The following is a 27,589-nucleotide window of genomic DNA, read 5'->3' as shown; positions in this document are numbered from 1 at the left end:
GCATATAATTTTGATGTTGCAATGTCCCTCGTGGATGTATGAAGGGTTGGCAGGGAGTATGTACATATAGCGGCCGTGGGGACCACTAACCTAACATGTCACGGCATTGACGCCTGGCTGACAAGGTGCGCTCACTCATAGTTTTAGACGATCATCAGGTTGGTTCAAGCGGGGACCTGTTGACCGTTGGAGAAGGCGATGTTGATTGTTGGAGATGGATTGACGCAAACTTGGTGCAGATGACGAGACACGAGAGGGTCAAGAGTATATAGTGGAAACCCCGCATTGATAACGTCCATCTTTCCACAACACACCGAATCTCCGAGCAAGGTGTCTCAACAAGTCTACATCGATCACGTTCTTTTGCAGTTTAGCCAAGAGCAGTCTGATCCGCTCCCATCATGGATCACAGAAAACTTTATCGTGATAGACGGTGGTATACATACTGGTACGTCACTGCGATCTAGCTTGACAACCACTTACTGATGTCCTACAGGTGGCCTGAGCCGCAACAAGCTTATAGTGTTCAGAGGCGGAACCTACCTCGAGCTCTATAACTGGATTACAAAGCCAGATGACTGGAGGGAGCGATTGCCCGGCGATTTCGCTCTGACAGCGCTAGACCCCATCTCAGCGGAAGTCAGCAGAGAGCGCATCGTGAATGCATTGGCAGGAAAGCCAGGAGATGGCAGAGTTGGAGTGACGTATCTCCTGCCGCAAGAGGGAGGTCGAAAGAACGCCCAAGGAGAAGATATCCGCTGGAAAATTGTCAAACCCCAGTATGCCCAGGGGGATTCAACCCCGCCAGACGAACTCTATCCGAGACGACGTACGGACGCGCCTTTCTTTTGCCATGACCTCACCCCGCGCAATCGCCGTGTCACGTTTGATTTGCCATCCGTGACGCAGCATTCGTCGGGCGCTACGGGGGTAGAGAGTATTGAGGTTCTTGTGCCGGACGATAAGCTCAACTCGTATGCGACACTGTATGCTTCAATCGTCGGAGCTCCTCCAACAAAGACCGAGGGCGGAGCGGAGTTCCATCTAGCTGCGCCCGCTGTTTACAGATTTTCTGGGTCTCTGCGCATTCGAACGGCTCAAACAGCAGGGGAGGAGCGGTTCCTGCGAGAGAAGGGAGTCGGTATTAGCTCCCTTGTTTTGCGGTCGGAAGCCCATAAGCCGTTTGTCTTTCCGATCGTGAATTATCTCCATTGATAGAATAGCATTGTTCGAGCTCTGTTCGCTCCGCGATGCAGTGGAACGTTTGTTTGCATAGCCAAGCCGGCATCAAAAGTTCCTGAAGCCTGAATGAGTGAGTCGTTGCGAAGATCCCTGGACCCGGGGCGATCCGTGGATCCGATTTCCGAGCAACCAGATTGGGAGAAGCACGAGCGACGACGTAATAATCCAATGATGCAGCATGCGGCATTCAAGCTCCCAAGTGGGCAACTGGGTATGGAGTCAATCTCCGTACGGTCGCGCTAGCATTGCGGCACCACCGTTGCATCGCGGGGCGACGGGTCTCTCGACTGGAATTGCCCTTTGCGCGCCGCAGCGCTGTATATGTATTAGGGCGGAAGTGGGCTAGTGGGAATAGCGCGATGGGAGAGAAGATCGGTCTGACATGGCAAGACACGCATCCGGCACGACGTAAACAAAGCTGAGTCTTGGGCTGTTCTGGGCAGCGGCTGGCCCTTATAGGCCGTAGGAAAGGAAACAGAAAAGGAAACAGAAAAGCGAGGAGGAAAACAGGCGACGAGGAGGGGAAGCGAGACAGAGAAGCCTTGGAGAAAACTGGGCAGGCTCTGGGCCGACCTGGACCAATATTCAACGTCATATAAATAGAACCTGCTTGAGCCCTTACCTTGTTATGCTAGACCATCTGCGAGCCAAGTAAAAGGTGATTGTTGACCTTGACTTTTTTTGCCGCAACCGGGAGGGACCGTGTCTCATCCTTAATCTCGGCCCAGCACTATCACCACTCACCACGCAACTCACCACCTCTCCTCACCTAAGCAAAATTATACTCTTCGCTCGTTCATTCCTTCTCTCCCCCTTTTCATTCCTCTCGCTCGCCCGAAGAATGTTGCGCTACTGAGGAGCGCGATCTCACATTTCTCGACGGTCTCCACCGCCGCCATGCCTTCAGGGTCTTCAGGCACAGGAGCCCGGGCCTCAGGGTCCTGGCCCTTCGCTTCGAACAAGATCTCACTTTCGACGTTATTCTACCTATCCCTCGCTTTTAGCTCCTCAGTTTTCGCTCAAAATGATGTCCGACTTCGTCCTTCCGCTGCTTCCGACTCGTTTCCCTCCTGCGGATTGAACTGTCCAGACCTCCAACAAGCCGACGACTCCTGCACGCCGCCCGCCGCCGCAGTCACCAACAGACAAACCTACGTTTCGTGTTTTTGCCAGTCGAGCCTGCTTGTTAGCTGGCAATCGAGTATCGACAGCATATGTACCGGCACTTGCACGAGTTCGCAAGATCGACAGACGCTGCAAACGTGGTACTCCGACTTTTGCCAGAGCGGAGGAGACACGACCGAAGATTCGAATGACAACAATTCCAACAACAATCCTGGAAACAATAACAATAATAACAGTAATAACAACAACAACAACAACAATAACAACAACGACAACTCCAACGCAAACTCTGAAGCGGACAACTCTGGCTCGTCGGCCGCGAATCGCAAACCGGCTCCACAATCATGGTCAGTGCTGTCCAGGAACCTACCCTGGTAGATAATAAACGCGATACTAATAATTCCTAGGTGGGATGGCCATTGGAAATGGGTAGTCATGGTAATCGTCCTCGCTGTCGGATTCACGACCATCGCCATCGTCGGCATCTGGCTTAAGCGCCGCCACGACCGAAAACACCCCAACCTTCACCACGCTGGATCCCCCGGCGCAAGCAGCAGCAGGGTGTTTCAGGATCCTAATCGGGAATCTCTCGTCCCCGCTCTCGCGCCTCGCGACCGCTCCGTCAATACCGTCTCGTTCGCTAGCAGTTCCCGGACCGATTTCGTTCCGCCGAGTCGACAAGGCCCATCGCCGTCGCCGTTGCAGAGATCCCAGGTTGCAGCACCGGGTGTCCAGACTCGAGAGGCGCCGCGACCATAACATTGTCTTGTCTTGGATTAATACTATGAGCATGTATCCAACCAGAGAATCGGATTTCTGACTCGCCCTCGCCATAGAGTCGCGAAAATTGCATATACCTGGCGTTTCGCATCTTCGTTCTATTTGTTGTCTTCGATGTTGGATTTTTTGAGGGTATACATACAAGGTACAGTTTACTTATTACCTGCGTGGATATTGTCCATGCTGTCCCCTGCAGTGGATTACTTGTCTATACGAATGATTTGGCCGCTTTTTGTTGGTACTCTTGATCTCGTGCACAACCTGGGTGGTTTCCCCTTATTTTCCTCTTACTTCAATTATTTCACCATCTGCCTAATGGTAGAAATGAGCTCAAAATGAACAAAATATCGATCTGAATCTCAAGTACTGATGACGTAGTCTTGCTGTTTCACATAGGTATATTTGACATTCAAATCAACCAACTCGCTAGCAATACAGCAATACAGTACAAAATCAGACAATGATATAGTATGGCTCTTTAAGCTAATAAAACACAACCAAAAAAGCATCTCATGAAACCGAAATACTAACAACCTTAACATCAACCTCCGGCTTCTCCTTAACAGTCTTAACATTCTCAATCTTATGCACAACATCGAGACCCTGCACAGCCCTTCCAAAAACTGTGTGCTTACCATCCAACCACGGCGTCTTCTCCGTCGTGATAAAAAACTGGCTACCGTTCGTGTTTGGCCCTGCATTCGCCATACTCAATGTGTAGGCTTTATCATGTTTCAGAGACGAGAACTCGTCCTCGAACTCCCCGCCCCAGATTGACTCGCCGCCTGTCCCATCGCCGAGGGGGTCCCCGCCCTGGATCATGAATTTGCGGATCACGCGGTGGAAGATTGTGTTGTTATAGTAGCCGTTCTTGGCGTGCGTTGTGAAGTTCTCGACGGCTTTGGGGGCTGCCGAGGGGAAGAGGCGGAGGTGGATGTCGCCTAGGGTTGTGTGGAGGATAGCGGATGTGCCGAGTTCAGCGGACTTGGTGGCGGCGGTTGATTGTTGGGCGGTGTCCGCGTCGCGAGGCCGTTCATTGTGGACGTCGCGGGTGGATTTCGAGATCTCGATGTCGTTGGTGAAGAGGTAGAAGCGGAGTTTGGCGAAGCCGGTGCTGATGAGGATGGGGTCGCGCTCTTCGGCTTCGGCGAGGAGAGGATTGGAAGAGGCGGCCATGGAGACTGTGACTACGCCCTTCTTTTGAGGCTGGCCTTGGTACATGGCTAGGTTGAGGGGGCGGAAGGGTTCGTCCTTTGCGTAGAGGCGGACGACGCGGTTGGTGTATGTGTTTATGCATTTGATGCCGTAGAGGGAGCCATAGAGGATGAAGTGGTTGGATTCGTCGAAGATGACGTTGGCTTTTGGTTTGGTGACGGGATTTTCGAGCTCGCGCTCGACGGCGAGTCGGCGGCCGAATTCGACAGCGTCGAGGGTGTGCAGGGCTGTGCCTGCTTGTTGCATGTCGGTTATTGTGGAGAGGGATTCGTCATATTTGCGGTATAGCTTGCCCGAGGCGAAATCGAAGACGCGGATTTGACGGTCCGGGAAGGAGACGGTTGCGAATTCCTTGCCGGAGGGGGAGATTGTGATGGAGGACGGCGTTGACTTGGCTTTTTTGAATTCGAAGAGGTTGGTGGACGATTTTAACTCGAAGACGTTGTCGGGCTTCTCGAATGAGCCGTCTGAAGGTCTCCAGTACTCGACCATTCCAGACTCGTCTGCTGAGATGACACAGTCGTAGGCATCGTTGAATGCGATTGCCGCGACAGGGCTGCGATGGATGGTTTTCAGGGTGTGTAGTGGGCTCGGGTTCTCGCCGCGTCCGTCATAGATTTGTATTATGCTGCTGGCTTCATCGGTCACGGCTAGGAGTGGTAAAGATGCGCCGCGGGGATGTACCCAGCAGATGCAGCGAGGGTCGAATTCGAGTGTGAGCATGGCAAGTAGGTCTGTAGGAATTAGCCTTGATTGCACAACTCATGATGTAGTTCGTCAACATACCGAACGTAATCACATCAAAGATCTTAATCGTCTTGTCCGCCCCCGTTGTCGCAAAGCTTCGCCCGTCGGCGCTCACGCTGACACTCTTGATCTCGGTGGAGTGGGCGCGGAACTCCTTGACGAACTCAATCCCGACGGCCATCTTCTTCCAAAACTTGACGAATCCATCGATAGATGATGTGATCAGAAAGTCCGTGTGTGGAGTCACTGTCGCAAACGACAATTGCTCCTTGTGCATGAGCGATTTGGAGTACCGAGGCGACGCTGGGAGCGCGTTCACGTAGACCTTCTCGAAGGGAAGCTTCCGGCGCTTCTTTTTGGGCGCATCAGCGGAAGGTAGAGCCGGACCGAAGTCGTCGTCAGACGAGGATTCGTCTCCTTTGAATGTCAGTTGCGTTCGGATGGAGGTGATACAGGTTGTTAGAGCTGCGTAGCTGGACGTACCTTCGTCAAGGTCTACTTCGGAGTGAGGTCGCTTGTTTTGCGCCAATTTGGCCTGCTCGTCTTCCGCCATGACCAAAGAGTAATTTGTCAGAATCCTTGTAAACACAGCAATTGGGAAAGAAGCTGCGAATAGACTGGCGACTGGAAGAGAGGCTTAGGGCGGTCTGAAGCTCGGGCCACATCGCGAACTTTTTGTCCCGCATCGGATTGTGGGAGTCTCTCCGCCTCTTCTTCAGCATCCCTGAGCTACCTCCCCCGCTTGCCTGGTAGTTCTTTCCATTTCTATTAGACAGAAAAGATGGTAAATCACTAGAGTTACTTCCAATCTGTCGAATTCTGCTGACCACTCCAGGCGTCCTTCGCCAACCCTACGCAGATCTTTGCGGACGATGTTATCGAGGAGAAAGGAGAGAACGCCCGTCTTTCGGCCTTCGTCGGTGCCATCGCCGTCGGAGACCTCGTTAAGAGCACACTCGGCCCCAAGGGAATGGACAAGATCTTGCAATCAGCGTTAGTGGCCGATGATGCGGATGCATGGCGGGGTGATATACTGACCGATGCAGGTCGACCGGAGAAATCCTCGTGACGAATGACGGTGCCACGATTTTGAAAGCGATTGCCCTCGATAACGCCGCCGCCAAAGTACTAGTTAATATCTCCAAGGTTCAGGACGACGAGGTTGGTGATGGTACAACTTCCGTGACGGTATTGGCTGCGGAGTTGTTGCGGGAGGCCGAAAAGCTCGTCAACCGCAAGATCCACCCCCAGACCATCATCGAAGGTTACCGTATTGCCAGTCGTGCTGCTCTGGATGCCCTCGACAAAATCGCTGTCGACCGCAGCGAGGACCTGGAGAAGTTCCGCAAAGACCTCCACTCGATCGCCCGTACTACCCTCAGCTCCAAGGTCCTGGCCCAGGACCGCGATCACTTCGCTACCCTTGCCTGCGACGCCGTTCTCCGACTCCGCGGATCGACCGACCTGAGCCACATCCAGATCATCAAGAAGGCCGGTGGAAAGCTCAGCGATTCTTACCTCGACGAGGGTTTCATTCTGGACAAGAAGATCGGTGTTAACCAGCCGAAGCGCTTGGAGAACGCCAAGATCCTCGTTGCCAACACAGCTATGGACACGGATAAGGTTAAGATTTTCGGTGCTCGCGTGAAGGTTGAATCCACAGGAAAGCTGGCGGACTTGGAAAAGGCGGAGCGTGAGAAGATGAAGGCCAAGGTTGAGCGGATCAAGTCACACGGCATCAACTGCTTCGTTAACAGACAACTTATCTACAACTGGCCCGAACAGCTGTTCACCGAGGCTGGTATTATGTCCATCGAGCACGCCGACTTTGACGGCATCGAGCGACTGGCGCTTGTCACTGGCGGTGAGATCGCTTCGACCTTCGACCACCCCGACCAGGTCAAGCTGGGATCGTGTGACCTGATCGAGGAAGTTATCATTGGTGAAGATACCCTGATTAAGTTCTCCGGTGTCGCCGCCGGTCAAGCCTGCACAATTGTTCTCCGCGGTGCTACAGAACAGCTGCTCGATGAAGCCGAGCGTTCTCTCCACGATGCTCTGGCCGTGTTGTCCCAGACCGTCAAGGAGCCCCGGGTGACCCTTGGTGGCGGATGTGCCGAGATGGTCATGTCCAAGGCCGTTGAGCAGGCCGCTCAGAACACCACAGGCAAGAAGCAGCTTGCCGTCGACTCTTTCGCACACGCCCTTAAGCAACTCCCCACAATCTTGGCCGACAACGCCGGTCTTGACTCAAGTGACCTCGTTACCCGACTACGACAGGCCATCAACAACGGCCTGACTAACTCTGGGTTGGATCTGCTCACACCTGGCGGTGGTATTGCCGATATGCGTGAGTTGGGTGTTGTAGAAAGCTACAAGTTGAAGAAGGCTGTTGTGTCATCTGCATCTGAGGCAGCTGAGGTATGACTCTTCTCATATTGTCTTGTTTCCCCACTAACGACTTGATAGCTGCTCCTCCGTGTGGACAACATCATCCGTGCCGCCCCCCGTCAACGCCAGCGGATGTAAAATAAGTGGCAGTGGCCAGAGGAATAGGGTTTAATTGAGCGAAATGAAGAATAATTGGATGTATGTGAATAGCATGCTCGACCAGAGTGTAATCACCATATTATAGATCCGACTTTACGAAATAAAAGCAACAACGCAATGTCCGAACAAGGCTGGTCTCTTTTCCCCGTCTAGCACTTTATTATTAGAGAACTAGAATACATGACGCGCAAGGCAAGGGCAACAAGAAACGGGACGTTGGTCGCTCTTTCCCAGTCTATAATACCTTTCCCCACCTCAAAAGGAAGGCGCGGCCGTGATCGCTCCTTCCTGAGTTTTTAGAGGTCAGTCTGCCCTCGACTCCGACAAGAGGGAAGGTTCGACCTCTTGTACTTGCGGCTCCTTCTAAATTCTAGCTTATCTCCCGAGTCCTCGTCTCCTCACTACAGTCTCTTCTTCAAGCTCATCTCTGTTTTCAGTCTGATTGCTGCTGCCAACACCGTCGATGTAAATGCGAGTGATCCAGCATAGAAGATGGCAGGTCTATACGCTTTGATCCCGCCCTCCTCACCACCGGAGGCATCGAGGATATACCCTGCGATAGGGGCACCCTGAATGAAACAAATAAGTAAGTGGCTATGTTCCAAGTTGAAATCTTTCCGGTCAATGCACTCACAAGCAGGTATCCCCCAGCCCATCCAGTGACAATCATCGCCATCGCAACACTCACCCTAGCCGAACCGAATACGTTTCCTACAACCGTCGGCATAGTTGAGAAGAACCCTCCGTTCGCCATCCCGTTGATGATTGTAAAGGCGATAAGTGGACCTAGCGAGCTAGATACAGGCCAGAGGACAAGCATACTCACAGCACTGAGGAGCAGAGATAGGAAGAGAGTGTTCAGCGGACCGAGTGTGTCGCTGAAGAAACCACACATGAGTCGGCCGAGCGCGGAGGAGAAATTGAAGGCTGCAACTATGCCGGCACCTACGGAAGACTTCATGCCTAGGGAAGAGGTGTAGAGAGGTAAGAAGAAGGGTGGAACAAAGAGAGGGAATGTGGCAATTGCGCCGGCGAGGAAGAGCAGCGCGAAGCGGGTGTCGCGGAAAAGACGCCTGCACTGCTTAGCGGTTGACGGTGGATAGAAGAAGGGGATACCGTACCATTCAATCGCGGCCGATTTGGGGATTGGTGTGCGTTCTCTAATGAAGAACGCTGCTGGAATACCTGTTGCCAGGGTCATGAGACCCAACGTCCTGAATGTCCAGGCTATGCCTGTATTCTGGATGAGGGTGTCTACTATGAAGCTGATGACTGCTCCGCCCAATCCACCTCCAGCGTACACTATCCCGTTAGCGATCCCGCGCTTGGCTCTGAAATATTGCGCTGGGATGACCGAGGCAACCTGTGCAGTAGTATACCATGGTCAGACTCGCAGATTCACGATGTGCAGTCTGAGGTACTGACCATGAAGCAGAGACTGTGATCATCAGTAAGTAATACCCCATCGTGAGTCGCGAAAAAGCGTACCTGATTCCAACTCCCATAATTGCGCCAGCAGTCACAAACAGCCCGCCGATGCTCCCAAGCGCAAAGCCACTCAATATCTCACCCATGGCTAGGAAACCAATGCCCAGCAGCCCGCATACTCGGGCCCCAAGTAATCGAATCAACCTCGCATTCAGAATCCCAAGAAACGAAATACAGGCGACTGCAAGGGACCCGACAAAGGCAAGGGTCGATGATGACGAAATGCCCTCCTTGACCAATGCAGCCTGAATAACACCCCAGCTATAAGAGGTGCCCCCAAACCACCACGTCAAGATCGCGCAGCCAGTTACTGCAACCCATCCATAGCCACCTTCTGGGACCTGTGAGTCCGCGATCCGAGAGGCCTGCAGAATGTCGGTGGTATGGCTGGCAGACTCTGACTCTGGGTTGTCGGCTCGATGCGCCAGGTGTTCTTCGGTTCTGCTCATGGAGGCCAACTCCACCGAGGTAGTCATGGTGTCTGGCATAGTTACACTATGCGAACTGAAAGCCGGTGGATGAGAGTGATATTGATATATTGCGAAATGTATATAGGAGCAAGTGATCAAGTTGATTTACCAGGGTATGAATGGTGGGGCATGTCCGCCACAGGGCGTGCCGGTAATCGACTCCGAGTTGTCGACATCATCAGTTTTCGGTTAGATCCGGAGATAATGATTTGTAAACATTCTACTCGCTAGATACTTCAGAACTTTCCCTCAATCTAGGTATCATTGGGAGCCTCCACCGTTACTTCCGCGTTGCGTGCTGCCACGTGGTTAAGCTTGGTTGAGCTTGTGCCGATAGCCCTAAGTTGCCAGCGAGTCGTACCGATATCATGTCGACCTGACAGACATGATCTCCAGAACCCCGGTCCACGGAATATTGTTCTCTGCCACTGGATCGATGTGCTCGACTCATTTATTACATACCCTAGACCCAAGGATGGGTAAACGATCGCTAGCCGGCTCCGAAGCCATAAAGCCTCAATGTCATCCGCTTCCGTACTACAACGACAGCCAAACGGAACGACGTTCCAGAGCCGCAGTCTGGACCTTTCGACAGAATTAACATGGTTTCCCACATTTTAGTGAAATGTACCTGAAGCAGGTGGCAGCCGCGCGGTCATGGGCTATCTCACAGCAGTTCCGGCCCTATCGCTTAAATCAGGCCGGGAAACATGCGTGGCCTGGGGACGACCTCCGCGTGCATCGTTACCAGGGTCTTGTGAGCCTTCATTGGTCTGGAAGTATATCGGCCTTTTGAAGAAAGTATTCGTCGTAATGGTGCTGTCTGTCGCGACTGGGTTGCGGGAGAGGGGAGTCATGGGCATGCAGTGTCAACGTACCTCCTACACCTTTTTTTTTTTTTTCAAAATAAAACCTGTCCAGCGTCATGCTAGTGATACCTGCTCGGTGACATTCTTGCAGTGCAGATATCGTTCTTGTTATTTCATTCTTGAGCATACCATTGCACCACTCTTGTCCAGCCACGCGACACGAGTAAACCCGTCAAGATGTTGAACCCCAAGTGGCTCTGGATCTTGTCGGTAGCCATAACCCTCGCTGTCAAAGGGGCAGTTGGCGCGCTGGACCTGAACATCGATGACCCAGGTAAGCCTCAGTCACTCACCCACCCCGAAAACCCTGCACAGATTTCCCTAACCTCCTCTCATCCAGACTCAATCCGCACCGCTGCCAAAACCACTGCCAAGAACATGATGTCCCAATACCACGGTCACGAACCAGGCCAGATCCCCGGGAAACTACCTGACACGTGGTGGGAAGGCGGCGCGATGTTCATGACGCTGATCCAATACTGGTACTGGACGGGCGACGACACGTACAACGACATCACGAGACAGGGAATGCTCTGGCAGAAGGGGCGGAACGACTTCTTCCCAAGGAATGAGAGTTCGTATCTCGGGAATGATGATCAGATGTTTTGGGGGTTGGCGGCTATGACGGCTGCTGAGTTGGGGTTTCCGGAGGGGAATTCCGAGGTTGAGAGAGGGAAAGATGGAGAGGGGAAGGAGGAAAAGAAGGAGAAGCAGCCGTCGTGGCTTTCACTTGCGCAGGGTGTTTTCAACACTCAGGCTCCGAGATGGGATACTTCTGCTTGTGGCGGTGGGATGAGGTGGCAGGTTTGGCCATACCAAGGGGGATATACGACGAAGAACGCGATAACCAATGGCGGTTTATTTCAGCTCACTGCGAGACTGGGAAGGTATACGAAGAACGAGACTTATTTAGATTGGGCCGAGAAGATCTGGGACTGGAGTGCGTCGACGCCGCTACTTAGGGCTGGCGGGGAGTGGACTATCGCGGATACGACGAGCATGGCGAACCAGTGCCAGGACCATGGTGATCAGCAGTGGACGTATAACTATGGAGCGTATATCGGTGGCGCTGCGTATATGTATAACTTGGTATGTTCCCTTCGTCCCGGCGAATTGATACGCAATGAGACTGACGATCCCAGACCAACGGCGGCGAGAAGTGGAGAGCCGGTATCGACGGCCTACTCGGAACAACCTGGAAAACATTCTTCCCCCGCGGCAATACCATGTCCGAGATTTGGTGTGAGAGGAGCGTGACCTGCGATCGAAACGAAGATCTCTTCAAAGGGTTCCTCTCCTCCTGGCTAACCTTCACCACCACAATCGCGCCCTATACCGCAGACGCCATCATCCCGCGCATCCAGCAATCAGCACTCGGCGCGTCTCGCCAGTGCTCGCATGACAGAAGCTGCGGACGCCGCTGGAATAAAGATGCCTGGGACGGCAGCTCAACGATGGAGTCCGATATGAGCGCCTTGAGCGTGTTCTCTTCGGCAATGGCACCCTTCAAGCCTGGCGCGGCGCCATTGACGCCTGAGACGGGGGCCTTCAGCAAAAGCAACCCGAGCGCTGGGAGCGATGAGGATACGAATCCACAGAAGCAGCGGATTATTAGTGATGGTGATCGTGCGGGTGCAGTGTTTGTGACTCTCCTGTTCCTGGCAGGTTGGATCTGGGGGTTCGCCTGGTTAGTCTGTGGGAATGAGCAGATCAAATGAGCTTGTCGATTATTATCTTGTCTCCTTGTTTGATGATCTATATTGTTTCTTGTCTTTTGGCCTGAGCGAAATGGTCTTTGCTTGTCTTGCTCTTTGTTGTTCGTTGTTACTATGAAGTCTGGGGATGATGTCTGGAGTTGGCATAAAGACTTGGCATTGATGAATACATGATAGCATAAATGGCTGCAAGACAGATCACAATCAATTCACCAAAACATCTTTCTCGCACTTTCGTAAAGGTTGAAAGAGGAATGTGATGAGAGTGATAGATAGTCTTGGCGGTGAGCAAACAGTCGCGCATCTCAAACTTTCAGCGCCGCGGATCGGCTTTCTTCCGCGTTCTCCATTTGCCCTCAGGACAGTAACACTGAGAAGCTCGTCGCAGTCGCGGTGACGACCAGGTTGCCAGTGACTGCTTTCAGGCGGCACTTCCTTCTGGGGAACTTCTCTGAGCTCCGCAATTGACCCTGATTTTCTCAGTGTTACTCCTGTCATGCTTCCCATCTTTTCTCCTACGCACCCTCTTCAGCTTCCAACCATTAACTTTTCTACGAACACCTCTCACGAATCGATTATGCTTCCTAGCCCCTGAATTGAAGCGACGAATTACGCAATCCTAACGATCTGTTTCTGAACATGGTTTTCCTTCGCTTGACCGTCAAGGTCTATCCCCGAGAGCAAGCTCCGCCCTCCAACACATTCTCCTTCCGCTCGTTTCTGGGCGATCGCGGTGACCGTGAAAAGGATGATGCCAGTCGCACTTCCTCTACTGCGGCGGCTGGGAAACCGGCTAGCTTTCTGATTGTTCTCGAGAACTCCGAAGATGTTACATTGGGTGGACTTGCGGGCATGATAAGAGAGAAATGGAGGAAGTTGAGGCCTGGCGTTGAGTGAGTGTTATCTGTTTTCGCGCCGCTATATTTGCGAGTTATTTTGCCATGAGCTAACCGGTGTTTGTTATAGGCCTCTCACTATCAAGAAACTCCTCGACGATGACCACGAAGCCGACGACCTCGATACCGATATGACCGTTGCGGATGTCTTCGTGGACAAGGGAAAGGCACGCGCGGACGGTCTCGACCAGCGCAGAACAGTTCGCGTTATCCAGAAACCCGCCGGAGGCGTGGAGTCCCCTGTCCGATTTCCCTCGGTCACGCAAGACTGGGATGCCGCGGCGGAACACTATGAGATTCAGAGACAAAAGAAGCTCAAGCAGGAAGCCGAGTCCGCCGTCGACAAGCTTGGGCGCATTGAAGAAGAATCCCAACGGGGCTCGAGATCGCCGCTTGGTTTCGAAGAGTGGGCCGAATATACTCCTAATCGTACGCATCGCAGAGACATTCCCGTGACCTCTGTTGAGAGAGATGAGGAGATTCCTGCTTCACCGTCTCAGCCTGCTCCGCAGTCACCCATTCATGGTTCTTCTCAGCAAGCGAACGGAGACAGTTCGAGTGCGCCGCAAGAGAAACGCATGGGGAGCGAAGAGCTTGGTGATTCGCCTAAATCCTCTCGCGCAACCCCACCGAGGAAGAAGAGTACCCCCAGACGTGGCTCAACGCATAGCCAAGGCTCAGCGAAACAATCTGACAAGTGTGATGCTTCCGTAGCTGACTCCCCTGGACTCCAGTTGGCTCATGAGCATACCCACTCGGTGTCTCCGCAGAAGCGTCCTGCTCCAGAAGCGGCCGAACCTGCCCCTACCTCCGTGGACGAGGAAACGCAGAGTGAATCCGAATCCGGATCCGAATCTGAAAGTGAAGAAGAGTCATCAGAGGGCGAGTCGGATAAAGAAAATAAGGACAAGGATGGTGATACTGCGATGCGCGATGAGACCACACCAAAGAAGCCAAAGTCTCCTGTAACAACTGAACGGCGTGCAATAGCTGTTGAGGTACCCGCAAGTGGCTCTTCCGTCGCTGGACAGTCACGAAAACGGAAAAACTCTACAGACCACTTATCCCCTAATAAAGAGCGTCGTCTGGATCGTACTACACCTCCAGCTGCGAACCGTCCAAGGCAAAATAGCGAGGTCTCCCCTGGAACCCCGCGCTTCAGCCCGTCAGGGAGACGGCTTGGGGGAACGGCATCCTTTTCCGGAGTCGCCCGTCGTCTCAGTTTCTCAGAACGAGGGTCAGAGCCTCCTAGTCAGGGTTTGGGATTGGGCATTACGAAGAGCCCGTCCAAGAACCGCTCGGTGACTGTCGAACCTTCGCAAAACACTACGCAGTTGACTGAAGTTGCCCGTCAAAGCCGTCCAATACCACCAAGCAGTGCGCCTGTGGCCCGCCGGAGATCGCTCTCGCAAAATGTCTCGACGCCAACAAACTTGCAGACTCCCGCAGACAAGGTGAAGAACTTGCACTCGGCACTGCGCAAGGAGGATTCTGTTGAGAAACATTCCGCCCGCCGCTCTGTGTCATTCGTGGATGGGGATGAGATTTCCATTACCGGATCACAGCCAGCACCGAAACCAACGCCCATGGATGGTGCAAAACCTACCAAGAGCAAAGCGGCTTCCACAGCTGGCTCGGAGAAAAGACGCTCAGGCGGTTCAATGGTCTTCCCTCCCGGTGTCTCCATGGAGAAGATTGCCCAGTATGAGCGGGAAGCAGAAGCGAAGTTCGAGCGACAGAAAAATGAGAAAGCCGAGTGGGAGAAGAAGATAAAAACTGCCGAGAAAGACAAGGCTAAGGCTGAGTACGCCAAGTTACTGAAGGCCGCATTCGCAACTTGGAAGTCTATACTCAACGATGGGAAGGCTCTAGCAAAGGCTACGGAGACCAGGCTTCGTAAGGAATTCGACCAACAACAGGCCAAGATCAAGGAAATGGAAGCTTCCATGAGCAAAAAATCGTTTCGTGAACAAGGTGAACCCCAGGCATTTCTTGAGCCTTCAAAGTCTCAGCGAAGTTCGAAGAATGATGCTACAGCGCCATCGAAAAAGACTCCGACTCCCGCCATTAATGGAGATAGAAAGTCACCAGTGAGGACAACCTCCGGTTGGAATTCGATCAACTCTCCGTTGAACAAAGCGAAAGCACTCACTCCCACAAGCCTGCCCAAACCTACACCCAAAGAGCCTACTGCGACAACTGTAGCGACCAAGACCCTGACTACAAAGCAGTCTAATCCCGCATCAATTCCGTCACAAAACTCCACTGCGTCAGATGATGTCGAACTGCCAGCTATGAAGGTGCAGGCTCGTGCCAACGCCACCAGCACCAAGAAACCTACCACCGAGAAGCCGGTCGACGTATCCTCCGAAACATCCGAAACCTCAGACACGTCGGACGATGAAGACGAAGAGGAAGAAGGCTCCTCGGACGAAGCCTCTGAATCTGGATCAGGATCAGAATCTGAATCCGGATCTGGCTCAGACTTCGAGTCCGAAAACACAACCAAGAAACCCAGCACATCCAAATCTCCAGCCCCGACTCCCAAGGCCTCCCAAACCAAAACAACATCTCCCCCCTCCGCCCAACGAACCACTAAACACCCCGCTCCACCTTCCCAACAGACCGCCTCACAATCTCAGTCTCAGTCCCAGCTCAAGCCGCCTCAGTCCCAGAGCTTGTTCTGGCCCGCCTCCCAAACAGGAACCCAACGCCTTTCCCTCAAGGGCATAAAGGGCGAGATCGCAAGCCAGTCAAAGGCTCAAGCTGCTGCTGCCAAGACTGCCCCCCAGAAGCGCAACCAGCCGCGCAGGGATATGTTCTCTCCGCCGAGCAGTTCCTCGGAGGAGACGGAAGAAAGCAGCAGTGAAAGCGAGGATGAGAGTGAGGATGAGGATGGGAGTGAGAGTGGTAGTGACGATGGCAAGGGGAAGAAAACCGGAGAGAAGAATCAGAAGCGCAGTGTGAGTCCCAGTAGTGTTGGCGACGAGGGCGATATTATGTCTACTGGGCAGGTTCAGAAATTGAGGACTGCGCGTTTGGGAAATCGTTAATTGTTGACAGGGCACCCACCACTGCACGATTTAGCCGCTGTACCATATGCTAATACCTTTCGCGCGCCGGCATCTCCTTGGAGATTACTACTGGAAGTGGTACGCCTACCGGGCAGTTGAAACGGCGGCACAGCATGGTTCTTTCTATCTTTTTTTTTCTTTCTATTCTGGTGTCTGAGTAATGAGGGACCTTAAATAGCTCGGTTCAATTTCTGTCGCTTCGCTGCATGTTGCATGTTGCATGTATGTGTTCTAGGACAATTTCCATTTCCATGGCGTCGATGACTACTGTATCATGAAGCACTTTGATGTACCTACCAATCAAAACCAAACAATGCAACCATTCAACAGCTTGCTTCAATCGATCAATCAGGGCACCTCAATACCACTCTGTTCCTTCTCCGCAGCCTCAACCCACTCCTTTGGCGGCGCCTTGACGACATGATTCCAACCTAGATTCTCCTCAATCTTGCCTAGCTGAATCCCCTTCAATGTACTCAAAAGCTTCACGCAGACTTCTCCGCCTCCGGCACCCTCCCCGCCACACTCATACTCAAATTTATCACTCGTCGAGCGCCTCGTGATACTCCGAATAGGAACTAACGCCGCCGCTGTACCAGCCGCCATAACCTCCTCGAACTCCGGCAACTCCTCATACGGAATCCGCCTTTTCTCAACCTCATACCCAAACCAGCGCTGCCCAATCTCACACACTGACCGCGCAGTAACAGAGTCGATAACATTCGGACTATCCGGCTGGACCAGCGTAATATTCCCAGAGGCCTTATCCTTCTTAACGCCGATCATCGCACTCGTCGAAAACTCATCAATCTCGCTCCTCGTCCGACTGTCAAGGTGCAACGTGATCCCAAACCCCTCAGCATGCGCCCTCGCACTATGCCGCAGCACAGGCGCGTAGTTCCCACCTACTTTGGCACTCCCCGTCCCTTCCGGTGCAGCCCTATCAAAGTCCTCTAGCACCAATGCGTCAACAGCATGAACACCATGGTAAACCCCCGTCGGCATAACAAAAACCACAAAGGTATACTCCTCCGGCGGCGAGAGACCCAACTGCGCCGACGACCCAAAGATAAGAGGACGGATGTACATCGCCGCGCCCGTCTCATGAGGCGGGACAAACCCCGCGTTCGCGGCGACAGCGAGCTCAACGGCTTCCAGGAAAAGATCCTCCGGGACAGGCGGGATAGAAATGAATGACGCGGAGCGCGCCATGCGTGCTGCGTTCCGGCCTGGTCGGAAGATGCTTATGGTTTTGTCGCCTGGGTGTCGGAAGGCTTTTAGGCCTTCGTAGGCTTGTTGTCCGTAGTTTAGGCCGGGGGCCATGCCGTGGATTGGGAGGTAAGGGGATGTGACTAGACGGGGGGCGGACCAGGATTTTGTGGCTGGGGTGTAGTGGGATTCGACGTGGCCGTTTACTTTGTTTGGTTTGTGGTTAGTTGAGGTTTTTGTTGAGGGGATGACAGACGGCAGAGACGGCGTACCTTCGCGGACTTTGAAGCCAACATTATTCCAGTCGATTGTAGAGACTGGAGGAGGCGGGAATGTATCCTGAGAAGCCATTGTGGTGATTTGGTTTGTTGAAGATTCGTCGTGGTTGAAAAGATGAAGGCGAAAGGAAGAAATCTGGGGAAGAGGGGGGGCTGAAAATGCCTGACGCCGAGGTCGGCAGGTGACGACAGGACTCAGGGCTGAGTCAGGGTGTCAACTTCTCTCGATTAGGGCCTCAGAGGGCTAATGACTTTGATAGTGTATTCTCGAGAACATCAAGAATTGGGTTGAAAGATCTTATTTATACACAAAATCCCAACCTATCTCCAGTGGAGAAGAAGTGGATTCGATGTCTTGTGCAGGGCGCGGGGGCGAGATCGGTGTCCAAGCGGGCAGTTTCCACAGCTCTCAAGATCACGTCTTTCCACCTTCATCCCGCCGCCGGTCTCGTGTCTCAGCTACACGTCAAGTCTCGTATCCCATCAATAGGGATGAGGTCAATCTATACCTATGGACTCGATGCAACCCAGTCCGCCGAAAGCTGTTGAACTCGAACAGCTAGAGCCTCGTCGGCCATACATCAGGGCGCTCCACAACGTACACTGTATCGCGGGGTAGCGGAGGCGTGGACCCGAGTATGAGGTTTCCGGTGAGGTCAGCCTGGGGATTATCTGACTTGATATCCCAGAGCAGCTGATAAGTCCCAAAACTCTGCAGCTTGGGATTTACTGCCTCTTCCTGTATGATCGAATGTCTTTGAACCTCGGTACGGAATCCAGGAAAATTTCTACCCCGAATCAACTGGCGTCCGTGTTGGTCGCTTAGACAGCGTATCTAACGAGAACCCTGGTGGTCCACTGTCATAAACCCACGAGGGAACCGTCTCAAAGCCAGGCCCGGAGGCTGCCGAATTCCCGCCCTGAGCAATCTGCACCAGTCGTCCGAGGACTGCATACTCCAGCTTGAGCTTAATGCTATAAGCCACCGGCTTAAACATGACTTGCACCGCATAGAAACCTGCATATTCAACAACTACGACCGCGAAGTCGAAGACCAGCACGACGATATTCATCACCAGCAGCTGGGCGATGATCCGGTTATGGCGACTTTCTGGCCGCAGACGAAGCATTTTGGCCGTTTGCCATACGTATATCCCAGATAGGAGAGCCTCCTGAAGACAGAATCCAACTAGCTGAATTCGCTCCATGATGCCGTATCCCGTGTCGAAGATGTCAGCAGTATGCTTGTCTGGAGAGACAGTGCCGTACAGCAGAATGATTGTGGGAGTGTGAAGCAGTACCGCGTCGACGATAATGAGGACTAAGAGCCCCTTGAGAAGCCGTGGGTTATGGACGACGAAATTCAGGCGCGACCACAGGACCAGCGAGTGGCCCGTGACAGTCCCAAACCATTCGATAATGATCAAGGTGACGGCGGCGTATTGGGAGACGTCCGGTCGAAAGAAAAGCAAGACATACCCGCTGTTATGAGGAATCAGGCTGGTCGATGCAACGAGCAGACACCAGAAGTAGAGACTACCGCGGCGCTTGAAGGTCGCCAAACAGAGTACCACCAGCTCAATGGCATTGTAGTAGATCAAAGTTGCAAAGGAGACGAGCACGAAAGGGACGACGGGATCGGATCCGATGCCTGAGGGCACGAGTTTGACGGACGACTTGGGCAGAAATATTCGACTCCCAACTGGAAGTCCCGACAGCGCCCATGGTCATTGAAGAGTTCGAAGGGCGATGGATCTGGTTTTCATTCGCAACTCCACCCCTTACCCCGTGGACTCCTGTCAGTTTACCCCCAGAGATCAGCGGCTGTCTTCACCGCACTATTGGATCTAGATGCGCCCCGGCCAACCAGGAACCTCTAATGAACGTCCTGACGACCCGACTTGCGTGGAATCGAGGTTTGGCTTACTCCACTAGACGCTCCCGGACAAATCGAGTGCCTTTCCCGTGTTTCTGCACACTTGTGACTTCATGACTTGTGTCTGTGAGTGGCAGATCCCGCGGCGACTCTCCGAAGCCCTGGACCAGGGCCATCATACCCCGGGCCCATGAATAGAACTACATTCGTTGCATTATTGACTCACGAGGGAACTAAGTACAGAGTACGGGATATAGAAATGAGGCTGAGAGTCGTTGCCCCATACAGAACAATATTCTATCTGTGCTCTGACGTCAGACCCAAGGTCCCGATCGATCGATCGCATGCAAGGCACATAAAAAAAACGCGCCCAGGAGACTCGATTTTCAGACGTTCTACCCCGGCAATCGCCATCCTCTGACCATGCCTCAAAAGCGCAAACTCTCTAATGGCACCAAAAATGATGACCGGTATCATGAAAACGCCCAACAAACGGCCGAATTCGGTATCGTTCTGCGCGACTTCTACCCACCGGAAATGAGCAACGCGCGCTGCGACGCCTACAACAGCGGCGCTTTAGAACGTCCAATCGAAGCATGGCAACGGGCATACGCAGACACGAGCGAACAGCTCGGCTCGATACGGCCTAACGCCGCCGTCGTGCACTGGTTCAAGTCTGATCTGCGGCTTCATGATAATCGCGCCCTGTCAATGGCGTATAAAGCGGCAAGAGAACACAAGATCCCGCTGATAGCGCTGTATATTCTTTCGCCGGAGGATTTGACAGCGCACCTGGCTAGCCCCGCGCGAGTGGATCTAACACTGCGCACACTGAGACAGATGAAACGCGATCTAGCGGAGCTGGACGTCCCACTGTACATGGAAACGCAGGAGCGCCGGGCCTCCATTCCGCAGCGCATAATTGATCTATGTCAGCAATGGGGTGCAAACCACCTCTTCGCGAACCTAGAATACGAAGTCGATGAGCTCCGGCGCGAAGCCAAGCTTCTCCGCCTGGGCGCTGATAATGGGATTAAGTTCGAGACTACGCATGATACATGTGTAGTGCCTCCTGGGCTTCTCTCCTCGCAGCAGGGGAAGCAATATGCAGTCTACAGCCCCTGGTTTAGGGCTTGGCTTGCGTTTCTCAACGAGAACCCGGAGTATCTGGAACTTTCGGAGGACGCGGGTGCGAACCCGGGTGATGCGCGGAAATACTTCCAGGAGTTGTTCGAAAGTGAGGTGCCCGAGGCACCGGAAAACAAACGCTTCAATGACGACGAGAAAAGGGATCGATTAAGGGATATGTATCCGGCTGGTGAGCATGAGGCTCTACAGCGGCTGGACGCGTTCCTCGAGAACAAGGCAAAGAAGTATGATGACGACAGAAACTTGTTATCGGTGCAGACTACCTCAGTGCTAAGTCCGTATTTTGCGTCGGGGTCCTTGAGTGCGCGAACAGCGGTATCTAGGGCCCAGAAAGTGAACAGTGGCAAGTTAGCCCGCGGCGAGCCAGGATATATCTCTTGGGTCAGCGAAGTTGCCTGGCGCGACTTCTACAAGCATGTCCTGGTCCATTGGCCATTTATTTGGTAATTCCGATACTCCATTCCTCTTGTTCCTACCGAAGAACCAAGCTAACATTAAATCCGCTAGCATGAACAAAGCCTTCAAACCCGAATTCACCTCACTCGACTGGTCCTACAACACCGACCACTTCGACGCCTGGACAACCGGCCACACAGGCTACCCCATCGTCGACGCCGCAATGCGCCAACTCGCACACTCCGCCTGGATGCACAACCGCACACGCATGGTCGTCGCCTCTTTTCTCTCCAAGGACCTCCTAATCGACTGGCGCCGCGGCGAGCGCTTCTTCATGGAATCCCTAGTTGACGGCGACTTCGCAAGCAACCACGGCGGCTGGGGCTTCGGCTCAAGCACAGGCGTTGACCCACAGCCTTACTTCCGGATTTTCAACCCCATCCGTCAGAGTGAGAGGTTTGATCCTGAGGGCGAGTATATTCGGCATTGGGTGCCGGAGTTGAGAGACATCAAGGGGAATGCAATTTATGAGCCGTATGCGAGAGGCGCGGGGCCTATTGCTCAGCGAAATGGGTATCCTGAGCCGATTGTTAACCATGGCGAGGCGAGGGAGAGGGCATTGAGGAGGTATAAGGAGGCGGCGAGTGGGGGAAAGTGAGGTGGCTTTGGATGCCTAGGCAGCCGGAAATACTATAGGTAGCTAGCTCCATGTACACTATGAAGAGAATAATGCCAGAAGTTGGAGATAGATCCTGCGGTGCAGACGGAGTATTCACCGGCCCATGCCCGAGAGCTAATTTTTATAGTAGGAAGTTACCTAACTTACTTGATGGTCAACGATACACCTGCTACCGTAATCTATAGCCAGGCAAACTCAGGCTTCTTGTGCCACTTCATAAGAACAGACCAGGTACCAAGAGTAGAAAAGATGACTCGGTCCCTGAATATGGGCAGATGAATACGCGATACGAGACCCAAAACGGCTAGACCCGGCAGTTGGCCGTCATGCGGAGGCCCCATACTACTGGCCATTTCCCCCGACACCCCGCCCATGAACACCCTTGCTTTTCCTTTTTCCTTCCAGACTTTTCCATCGCCGTTCTTTTGGTTCTCGAGGTCTGGTAGCTCAATCTCCAACAAGCCTTCCATTGGATGTCCGAGGTTCATTCACACCTGAAGCCTCCGACACTGTCCCTTCCATCCCTTCTTCTGCCAATGCCGCCCTGAAATGGCGTCTTCCCAACAGGGGAACGGGACTGTTCAGCCCGAGCCCAGTGCTCAACCCGACGATCCTGCCCCAGATTCTTCTACAAAGCGCCGATGGAGGCGTAACCGCATCGCGTGCGATTCCTGTCATTCTCGTCGCGTGCGATGTGACCGCCAATTCCCCTGCTCGCGCTGTCTCCGCAGCGAAGTCAACTGCGAATTCACCCGCGAGCGACGGAAGCGAGGTCGCATCGCACGATCCAAACTGGTTGAAATGAGCAAGGGCAATCCCAGCACTGCAGGAACTGACAAAGCTACCCCGTCCAAACCTATAGTGAATCTACCGGAACCGACTGCGACGGAGAGCGAAATTCCCCCGGTACAGCATGCTTCCCCAACGTCTACTTTCCACCATCGGTCGCCGCCAACAAACGCTCCCACCGTCTCCGCACCGAGCATCGACGAGCGGCAGTCCCAAGCCGATCCACAGATTCCCGGCCGAAGACCAGAACTTGGAGGAAATACAACTGAAGAATGGCTCGCGGGAGCACATGTATCACCGGCTTCATATGAGTTCTTGAATGGGACTGCTTTTGGGGAGGGACCGTTCCCGCGCATGTTTGATGTATGGAATGGAGTCGACCTGGCCGCTTATAGCGCTGGTACTTCACAAGGTTCAAAAGCGACAAACGGAACGGCACCCTCAACTTCTACAGCGCCTCTGAAATACCCAGTTCTACAGCCGCTGATGCCCTTTGTCGAGGCAGCTTTGCCTCGAAAACTCGTCTTTGACCTGCTCGACCTATACTTCACCAGCGCCTTTTCTACTCATATGCACCCCGTATGTCATCACATTCATTGCTATGTCCTGCGCAAGGCTTCTTTCCTCAGCAAGGACGCACCACGAAATAGCAGCCCCGCTTTGCTATCGAGCATGCTCTGGGTCGCTGCTTTGGACGACAGGGCATTCTCACTGCCTATATCTCCGCCACAAAGGAAGAGGATCTGTCAATTTCTTTGCGCTCTTACGCTGCGCTTGCTACGACCATTGATCCATGTTTCATTCAAAGACCAGGGTGGGGCTGCAGCCGCCGTTGCGGCCGCAACAGCAGCGGCCAACAATGATCCAGCGTACGCCGGCATTGGTCAGGATCTACCTCCAACTACAGTGCACCACCCATTCGAGGGAGGAGGTGATGATCGAGGGCTTGTTGGCCCAGCAGGATCCCTCGATGATGTGATCACCTACATCCATGTGGCCTCTATCATCTCCTCGAGTGAGCAAAAGGCCGCTAGTATGCGGTGGTGGCATGCAGCTTTTACCCTGGCGAGGGAGCTCAAACTGAACCAAGAGATTGAGGTGATGCCGAACGGCGAGAGCCAAGTCGAAGGGTCAAGCCCGCCTTTTAGATACTCTCTACCTGGTTGGGATGGCGCTGACCCGGGCCCCGTGTTTGACTACCCGAACCCTACCAGGTCCAGTCTCAACTGTGTTTGCGATCGCCAGGAACAGAATACTATCACCGAAGAGCACCGCGAGGAACGACGCCGTACGTGGTGGCTTCTTTATATCATGGATCGTCACCTCGCATTATGTTACAACCGGCCGCTAGCTCTTTTAGACGCTGAAAGCGAGGACCTCCTGCTACCACTTGATGAAGGGTCATGGCAGTCAGGAATCATCCACAGCAACAGTCCCAAACCCGATGGACCACAATGCTTACTTTCTGCGGATAAACACAAACGTCGACTATTTCCGAATTTCATCTGCCACGACCATTCTGTCTTTGGCTTCTTCCTTCCGCTCATGACAATCACGGGCGAATTGATAGACCTAAACCAGGCCAGGAATCATCCCATGCTTGGCGTGCGACTGAACGGCAAGGACGCATGGAATGTCCATGTAAGCGAAGTCCTACGCCAGCTCGAGATCTACAAAGCTAGTCTCACTACATTTGCCGCTACGACCTCCGATCCAGATGCGCCCCTCTCCGCCACATATGCTCACGCCAAAACCGAGAATCTGCCAGCCGAGTCGTCGCTTTCTCAGGCCTATGCATGGCACACGCAGACAGTCATATCCTATGCGTCATACCTAGTCCATGTGCTCCACATCCTGCTGGTGGGCAAGTGGGACCCTGTATCCCTGATCGAGGACAAAGATTTCTGGACGTCATCCCCCGCATTTGCATCGACCATCTCGCACGCGCTGGACGCAGCGGACTCAGTCGATCAGATCCTCCGATTCGATCCCGACATCAGCTTCATGCCTTATTTTTTCGGCATCCAGTTGCTGCAAGGCAGCTTTCTTCTCCTGTTGATCGTTGAACGGCTGCAGAAGGAAGCCGGGGAGGGGATCCTGAATGCATGCGAGGTGATGATCCGAGCGACCGAATCATGCGTGGTCACCTTGAACACGGAATACCAAAGAAATTTCCGACAGGTCATGCGCAGTGCCGTTGCCCAGGCGCGGGGGAGGCCCGTCAATCACAGCGAGATCCGCCACCGGCGCAAGGCCGTCCTAGCGCTCTACCGATGGACGCGGAAAGGCACTGGGTTGGCCCTGTGAATAAACTTTGGGCCCAACGTTTCGTTGTCTAAACATCTGCCGACAGTTTGCTACCCTGTTGTCCTTGCGGGGTGCACTAATCCTAATTCGAGGGATATGGTCAGGTCCGGGGGGCTTTCGTGACCGGTCCTTCATACTCGACCCTAGCAGACTTTGAGACACGCCAGAAGATCCGTCCAATGCTTGATTGGGTTGGATCCTGGGTAGAACTCAATTGCTTTTACAATCCTCTTCATGTATATAAACTACTTTGGTTATTGTGTCGGACACAGTCTACATTTGTATGGTGTATGGAGTAATGCGATCCCATTGCCCTAGGAAGCGAAGAAGAACTTCGAATCTTGGAAAATCCCTTCACATCGCATGATTCGTCTCCGCATTTTTCCCAGAACGTTTCTCGAAGGTCGCGCTCGACTGGCAGGAAGAACAGAATCCAGACCCCGGACATTTCCCCCAGTCGGCAAGGCATCCTTTCCCCAGACAGAGCGCACTCCGACCGACAACGAGTCGGTTAATTCGTCTTTTACCGAGCCATGTCAACCGACATTAACCCGCATTTCATCCAACAGTCAGCCATAATCCGGGGAAACGAGCTCGGTTAATAGCACCTACCCCAGCAGGATCGAGCGCCTGCCACCTGCTCCTGTTTGCGATACCCCGTCGCCTAACGTTTGAGCAAAGATCGTACGGCCGCGCCCTGAACCTGCAGGCCTCCTTCATTAATATCGAAGGAACTAAGTAACGGACCTTGTGTGGGGAGACCCCCACGGGCGCCGAATCACCGCCAACGCTCAATTTACCGAAGGATGCTGTTCATGGTCTGTAACTCAAAAAATGTTATTATAGACTTGCCTCCTCCATCTGGCCGTGGCCGTTCTCGGCCTGCCCACTTTATGACTTGATGGAGTTAAGCTGCAGGTTGGCTTTAAATTTCAGGGAGACCCAATCTCCTCTGCTTCCCTAGCAGATACATTCAACTCTTCATGAGCTTCCTTCACCTGGAGCTGTCGACTGGATCACAGTTATACTAGTCAGCGCGGCGCGCATGAGCAGACCAGTTCGTATCGAAACGTCAGTATAGCACGATGGCTGAGGCGAGCATGCCTTGCGATGTGTCAGGCTGGGCTTTTGACCCCATGAACCCCGGGCCAGGGTTTAGTCTCGAGCCCGGTGTTGCTGGTGACGAGGAGCTATGGTACAGAAACCAATTTGGCATGAACAGCTTCGACTTGTCTCAATGGCAGCCGATGGATGCGAATCGGCCGGGCTATGAACTCGCATCTCCAGCGATGGGCAAGACGCCTTACCAGCAGTTGTCACCTAAGTCGACAGGCGCTTTTTCCAGTCGGTCGGAGAAAATGTTACCAAGGTATGGCCCCGCGAGGTGGTTCTGCAGAAGACCGGAACCCAGAGAACGAGAGCTGACTTGATTTGGGGAATAACAGATTCGAGAATCTGCAAACAGACAACAGTGCGCCATATTCCCTCGACGACCTGCTCCGAACAGCGTCACAGCTAGCTACCGAACGCGCTCTGTACATGAACATCCCCCCTGTCAATCCTCTCTCTCCAGCAGCGGAGCCTGGCATTAGTTCGCCCAGCGCGACAAGCCATCACTCCAACGCAAGCGACACGGACGAGCACGATGTCTCGGCTTTCGAAGTTCCACAGATCTACCAACTCCCAGGGGACAATGCCAGCGGCAACAACACTAACACCTGGCCCATCCACCAACTTGCGTCGCGAGATCATGTGGCCACAACTACTGCAAGTGCGACTGCGAAAGAAAACAGTCTCACCCCGCTAGAGATGCCCGACGGAACCACTCGGTTCACCGCTAACTGGCTCCCGGTCGACCCCCAGGGCGGCTTCACAATCCGACCTCCAGCGTACCCGTATCACTCGACGGAACTCGACCCCGAGTTGATGGACTACCAGGCGCCGTACGTGGACCCTCAGGGCTACGGTCACAATAATTACAATTACCGCAATGCGTTTATCTCGCTCGAAGACTTGGATACAAATGCTGGGAATCAGGCTGGAATGTGATTGAGCTGCAGAAGGCGCTGGAATCTCCCCACTCTTAATCAATCAATGGTGAGGGGTTGGGTTGGTTGGCTAGCGGCCACTACTCCGCATTCCGCAACCCTGCCGGCTCAGGGCTCGACTCTTGCCTCTCGACTCGGGTACTGCAACACCGACAGCGAAAATAAAGGAGGCGACCTCGGCTACCTTAGAAATTCAGTCACATTACTACGCGTTAGCTCGCAAAGCAACGGCGACAGCGACGGCACCGGCAAAGCCAAAGGCGAAGGCGTCAAAACCCGCCAAGTGACGATAGGTAGCCTTGCGTCGCCGAGCCAAGAAATTGAAAGAAGGGCGAAGAGGTAGAGTGTCAAGCCACCCGAGTCGCACCACCTCGAGCAAGGTCAAATGACTCAGAGGCTATGGCTACAGTGGCCGTTCTTGGCTTTGAAGGATGAACTGAGTCTACTACTACTCACCTACTTTTGTTCTTGAAGGTTATCGATCTACGTTCTCTAGGGCAAGTGTCGTATTTGCCGAGGTGACCTACTGTACCCCGTTAGCAGGCCCTGGGCCTGGACCTGCTATTCAAGAGTGAAATCGCACATGTAATCTAAAATGATGTATGTATATACTATGTAATGAGATATGGATATGAGTTACGCGAAACAAAATGTACCATTAGTTCAGGAAATTACGACAGCGACTGC

General features: G+C 53.3%; 13 protein-coding genes across 13 annotated transcripts; 9 read left to right on the top strand and 4 right to left on the bottom strand.

Annotated features, from left to right (window-relative positions):
• Positions 1-21: 21 nt before the first annotated feature.
• Positions 22-1,215, top strand: BDV17DRAFT_290836 (uncharacterized protein; the record flags this gene model as incomplete). Its single annotated transcript, XM_073761998.1, has 3 exons — positions 22-36; positions 370-448; positions 497-1,215. The coding sequence occupies 3 exons, from the start codon at positions 22-24 to the stop codon at positions 1,213-1,215; spliced, it is 813 nt and encodes a 270-aa protein (XP_073616018.1).
• Positions 1,216-1,917: 702 nt separating this feature from the next.
• Positions 1,918-2,934, top strand: BDV17DRAFT_77085 (uncharacterized protein). Its single transcript, XM_073765107.1, has 2 exons — positions 1,918-2,718; positions 2,775-2,934. The coding sequence occupies exons 1-2, from the start codon at positions 2,140-2,142 to the stop codon at positions 2,859-2,861; spliced, it is 666 nt and encodes a 221-aa protein (XP_073616017.1). The 5' UTR covers positions 1,918-2,139; the 3' UTR covers positions 2,862-2,934.
• Positions 2,935-3,604: 670 nt separating this feature from the next.
• On the bottom strand, positions 3,605-5,670 carry BDV17DRAFT_262030 (WD40 repeat domain-containing peptidylprolyl isomerase). Its single transcript, XM_073757731.1, has 3 exons — positions 5,593-5,670; positions 5,149-5,526; positions 3,605-5,096 (listed from the first exon to the last, which is right to left on the bottom strand). The coding sequence occupies exons 1-3, from the start codon at positions 5,660-5,662 to the stop codon at positions 3,658-3,660; spliced, it is 1,887 nt and encodes a 628-aa protein (XP_073616016.1). The 5' UTR covers positions 5,663-5,670; the 3' UTR covers positions 3,605-3,657.
• Positions 5,671-5,822: 152 nt separating this feature from the next.
• Positions 5,823-8,315, top strand: BDV17DRAFT_262028 (chaperonin-containing T-complex subunit CCT2). Its single transcript, XM_073757730.1, has 4 exons — positions 5,823-5,893; positions 5,945-6,102; positions 6,156-7,530; positions 7,579-8,315. The coding sequence occupies exons 1-4, from the start codon at positions 5,891-5,893 to the stop codon at positions 7,636-7,638; spliced, it is 1,596 nt and encodes a 531-aa protein (XP_073616015.1). The 5' UTR covers positions 5,823-5,890; the 3' UTR covers positions 7,639-8,315.
• Positions 8,061-9,623, bottom strand: BDV17DRAFT_290832 (monocarboxylate transporter; the record flags this gene model as incomplete). Its single annotated transcript, XM_073761997.1, has 4 exons — positions 8,061-8,228; positions 8,294-9,022; positions 9,085-9,097; positions 9,148-9,623. The coding sequence occupies 4 exons, from the start codon at positions 9,621-9,623 to the stop codon at positions 8,061-8,063; spliced, it is 1,386 nt and encodes a 461-aa protein (XP_073616014.1).
• Positions 9,624-9,904: 281 nt separating this feature from the next.
• BDV17DRAFT_262024 (uncharacterized protein) lies at positions 9,905-10,248 on the top strand. The gene has a single exon (XM_073757729.1). The coding sequence runs from the start codon at positions 10,003-10,005 to the stop codon at positions 10,216-10,218; it is 216 nt and encodes a 71-aa protein (XP_073616013.1). The 5' UTR covers positions 9,905-10,002; the 3' UTR covers positions 10,219-10,248.
• Positions 10,249-10,545: 297 nt separating this feature from the next.
• BDV17DRAFT_298245 (glycoside hydrolase family 76 protein) lies at positions 10,546-12,204 on the top strand (the record flags this gene model as incomplete). The annotated part of the gene is made up of 3 exons (XM_073763650.1): positions 10,546-10,760; positions 10,827-11,575; positions 11,629-12,204. Exons 1-3 carry the CDS (start codon positions 10,664-10,666, stop codon positions 12,202-12,204), a joined length of 1,422 nt encoding a protein of 473 aa, XP_073616012.1. The 5' UTR covers positions 10,546-10,663.
• A 636-nt stretch (positions 12,205-12,840) lies between these two features.
• Positions 12,841-16,150, top strand: BDV17DRAFT_290830 (uncharacterized protein; the record flags this gene model as incomplete). The annotated part of the gene is made up of 2 exons (XM_073761996.1): positions 12,841-13,094; positions 13,168-16,150. The coding sequence occupies 2 exons, from the start codon at positions 12,841-12,843 to the stop codon at positions 16,148-16,150; spliced, it is 3,237 nt and encodes a 1,078-aa protein (XP_073616011.1).
• A 184-nt stretch (positions 16,151-16,334) lies between these two features.
• On the bottom strand, positions 16,335-17,911 carry BDV17DRAFT_77039 (branched-chain amino acid aminotransferase). Its single transcript, XM_073765106.1, has 2 exons — positions 17,653-17,911; positions 16,335-17,586 (listed from the first exon to the last, which is right to left on the bottom strand). The coding sequence occupies exons 1-2, from the start codon at positions 17,729-17,731 to the stop codon at positions 16,520-16,522; spliced, it is 1,146 nt and encodes a 381-aa protein (XP_073616010.1). The 5' UTR covers positions 17,732-17,911; the 3' UTR covers positions 16,335-16,519.
• A 535-nt stretch (positions 17,912-18,446) lies between these two features.
• Positions 18,447-19,383, bottom strand: BDV17DRAFT_290828 (uncharacterized protein; the record flags this gene model as incomplete). The annotated part of the gene is made up of 2 exons (XM_073761995.1): positions 18,447-19,309; positions 19,362-19,383. The coding sequence occupies 2 exons, from the start codon at positions 19,381-19,383 to the stop codon at positions 18,447-18,449; spliced, it is 885 nt and encodes a 294-aa protein (XP_073616009.1).
• Positions 19,384-19,804: 421 nt separating this feature from the next.
• BDV17DRAFT_77027 (deoxyribodipyrimidine photo-lyase PHR1) lies at positions 19,805-21,984 on the top strand. Its single transcript, XM_073765105.1, has 2 exons — positions 19,805-21,126; positions 21,191-21,984. The coding sequence occupies exons 1-2, from the start codon at positions 19,958-19,960 to the stop codon at positions 21,735-21,737; spliced, it is 1,716 nt and encodes a 571-aa protein (XP_073616008.1). The 5' UTR covers positions 19,805-19,957; the 3' UTR covers positions 21,738-21,984.
• Positions 21,985-22,181: 197 nt separating this feature from the next.
• On the top strand, positions 22,182-25,036 carry BDV17DRAFT_76994 (transcription factor domain-containing protein). The gene has a single exon (XM_073765103.1). It carries the CDS (start codon positions 22,308-22,310, stop codon positions 24,852-24,854), a length of 2,547 nt encoding a protein of 848 aa, XP_073616007.1. The 5' UTR covers positions 22,182-22,307; the 3' UTR covers positions 24,855-25,036.
• Positions 25,037-25,686: 650 nt separating this feature from the next.
• BDV17DRAFT_76996 (uncharacterized protein) lies at positions 25,687-27,263 on the top strand. The gene is made up of 2 exons (XM_073765104.1): positions 25,687-26,223; positions 26,300-27,263. Exons 1-2 carry the CDS (start codon positions 25,940-25,942, stop codon positions 26,901-26,903), a joined length of 888 nt encoding a protein of 295 aa, XP_073616006.1. The 5' UTR covers positions 25,687-25,939; the 3' UTR covers positions 26,904-27,263.
• Positions 27,264-27,589: the final 326 nt, after the last annotated feature.

The sequence above is a fragment of the Aspergillus undulatus genome (assembly GCF_047715775.1).
Source record: "Aspergillus undulatus strain CBS 261.88 unplaced genomic scaffold BDV17scaffold_21, whole genome shotgun sequence".
Classification (NCBI taxonomy): domain Eukaryota; kingdom Fungi; phylum Ascomycota; class Eurotiomycetes; order Eurotiales; family Aspergillaceae; genus Aspergillus; species Aspergillus undulatus.
Note: the sequence above shows the minus strand (reverse complement) of the source record. Positions and strands in the feature narration are given on the sequence as shown.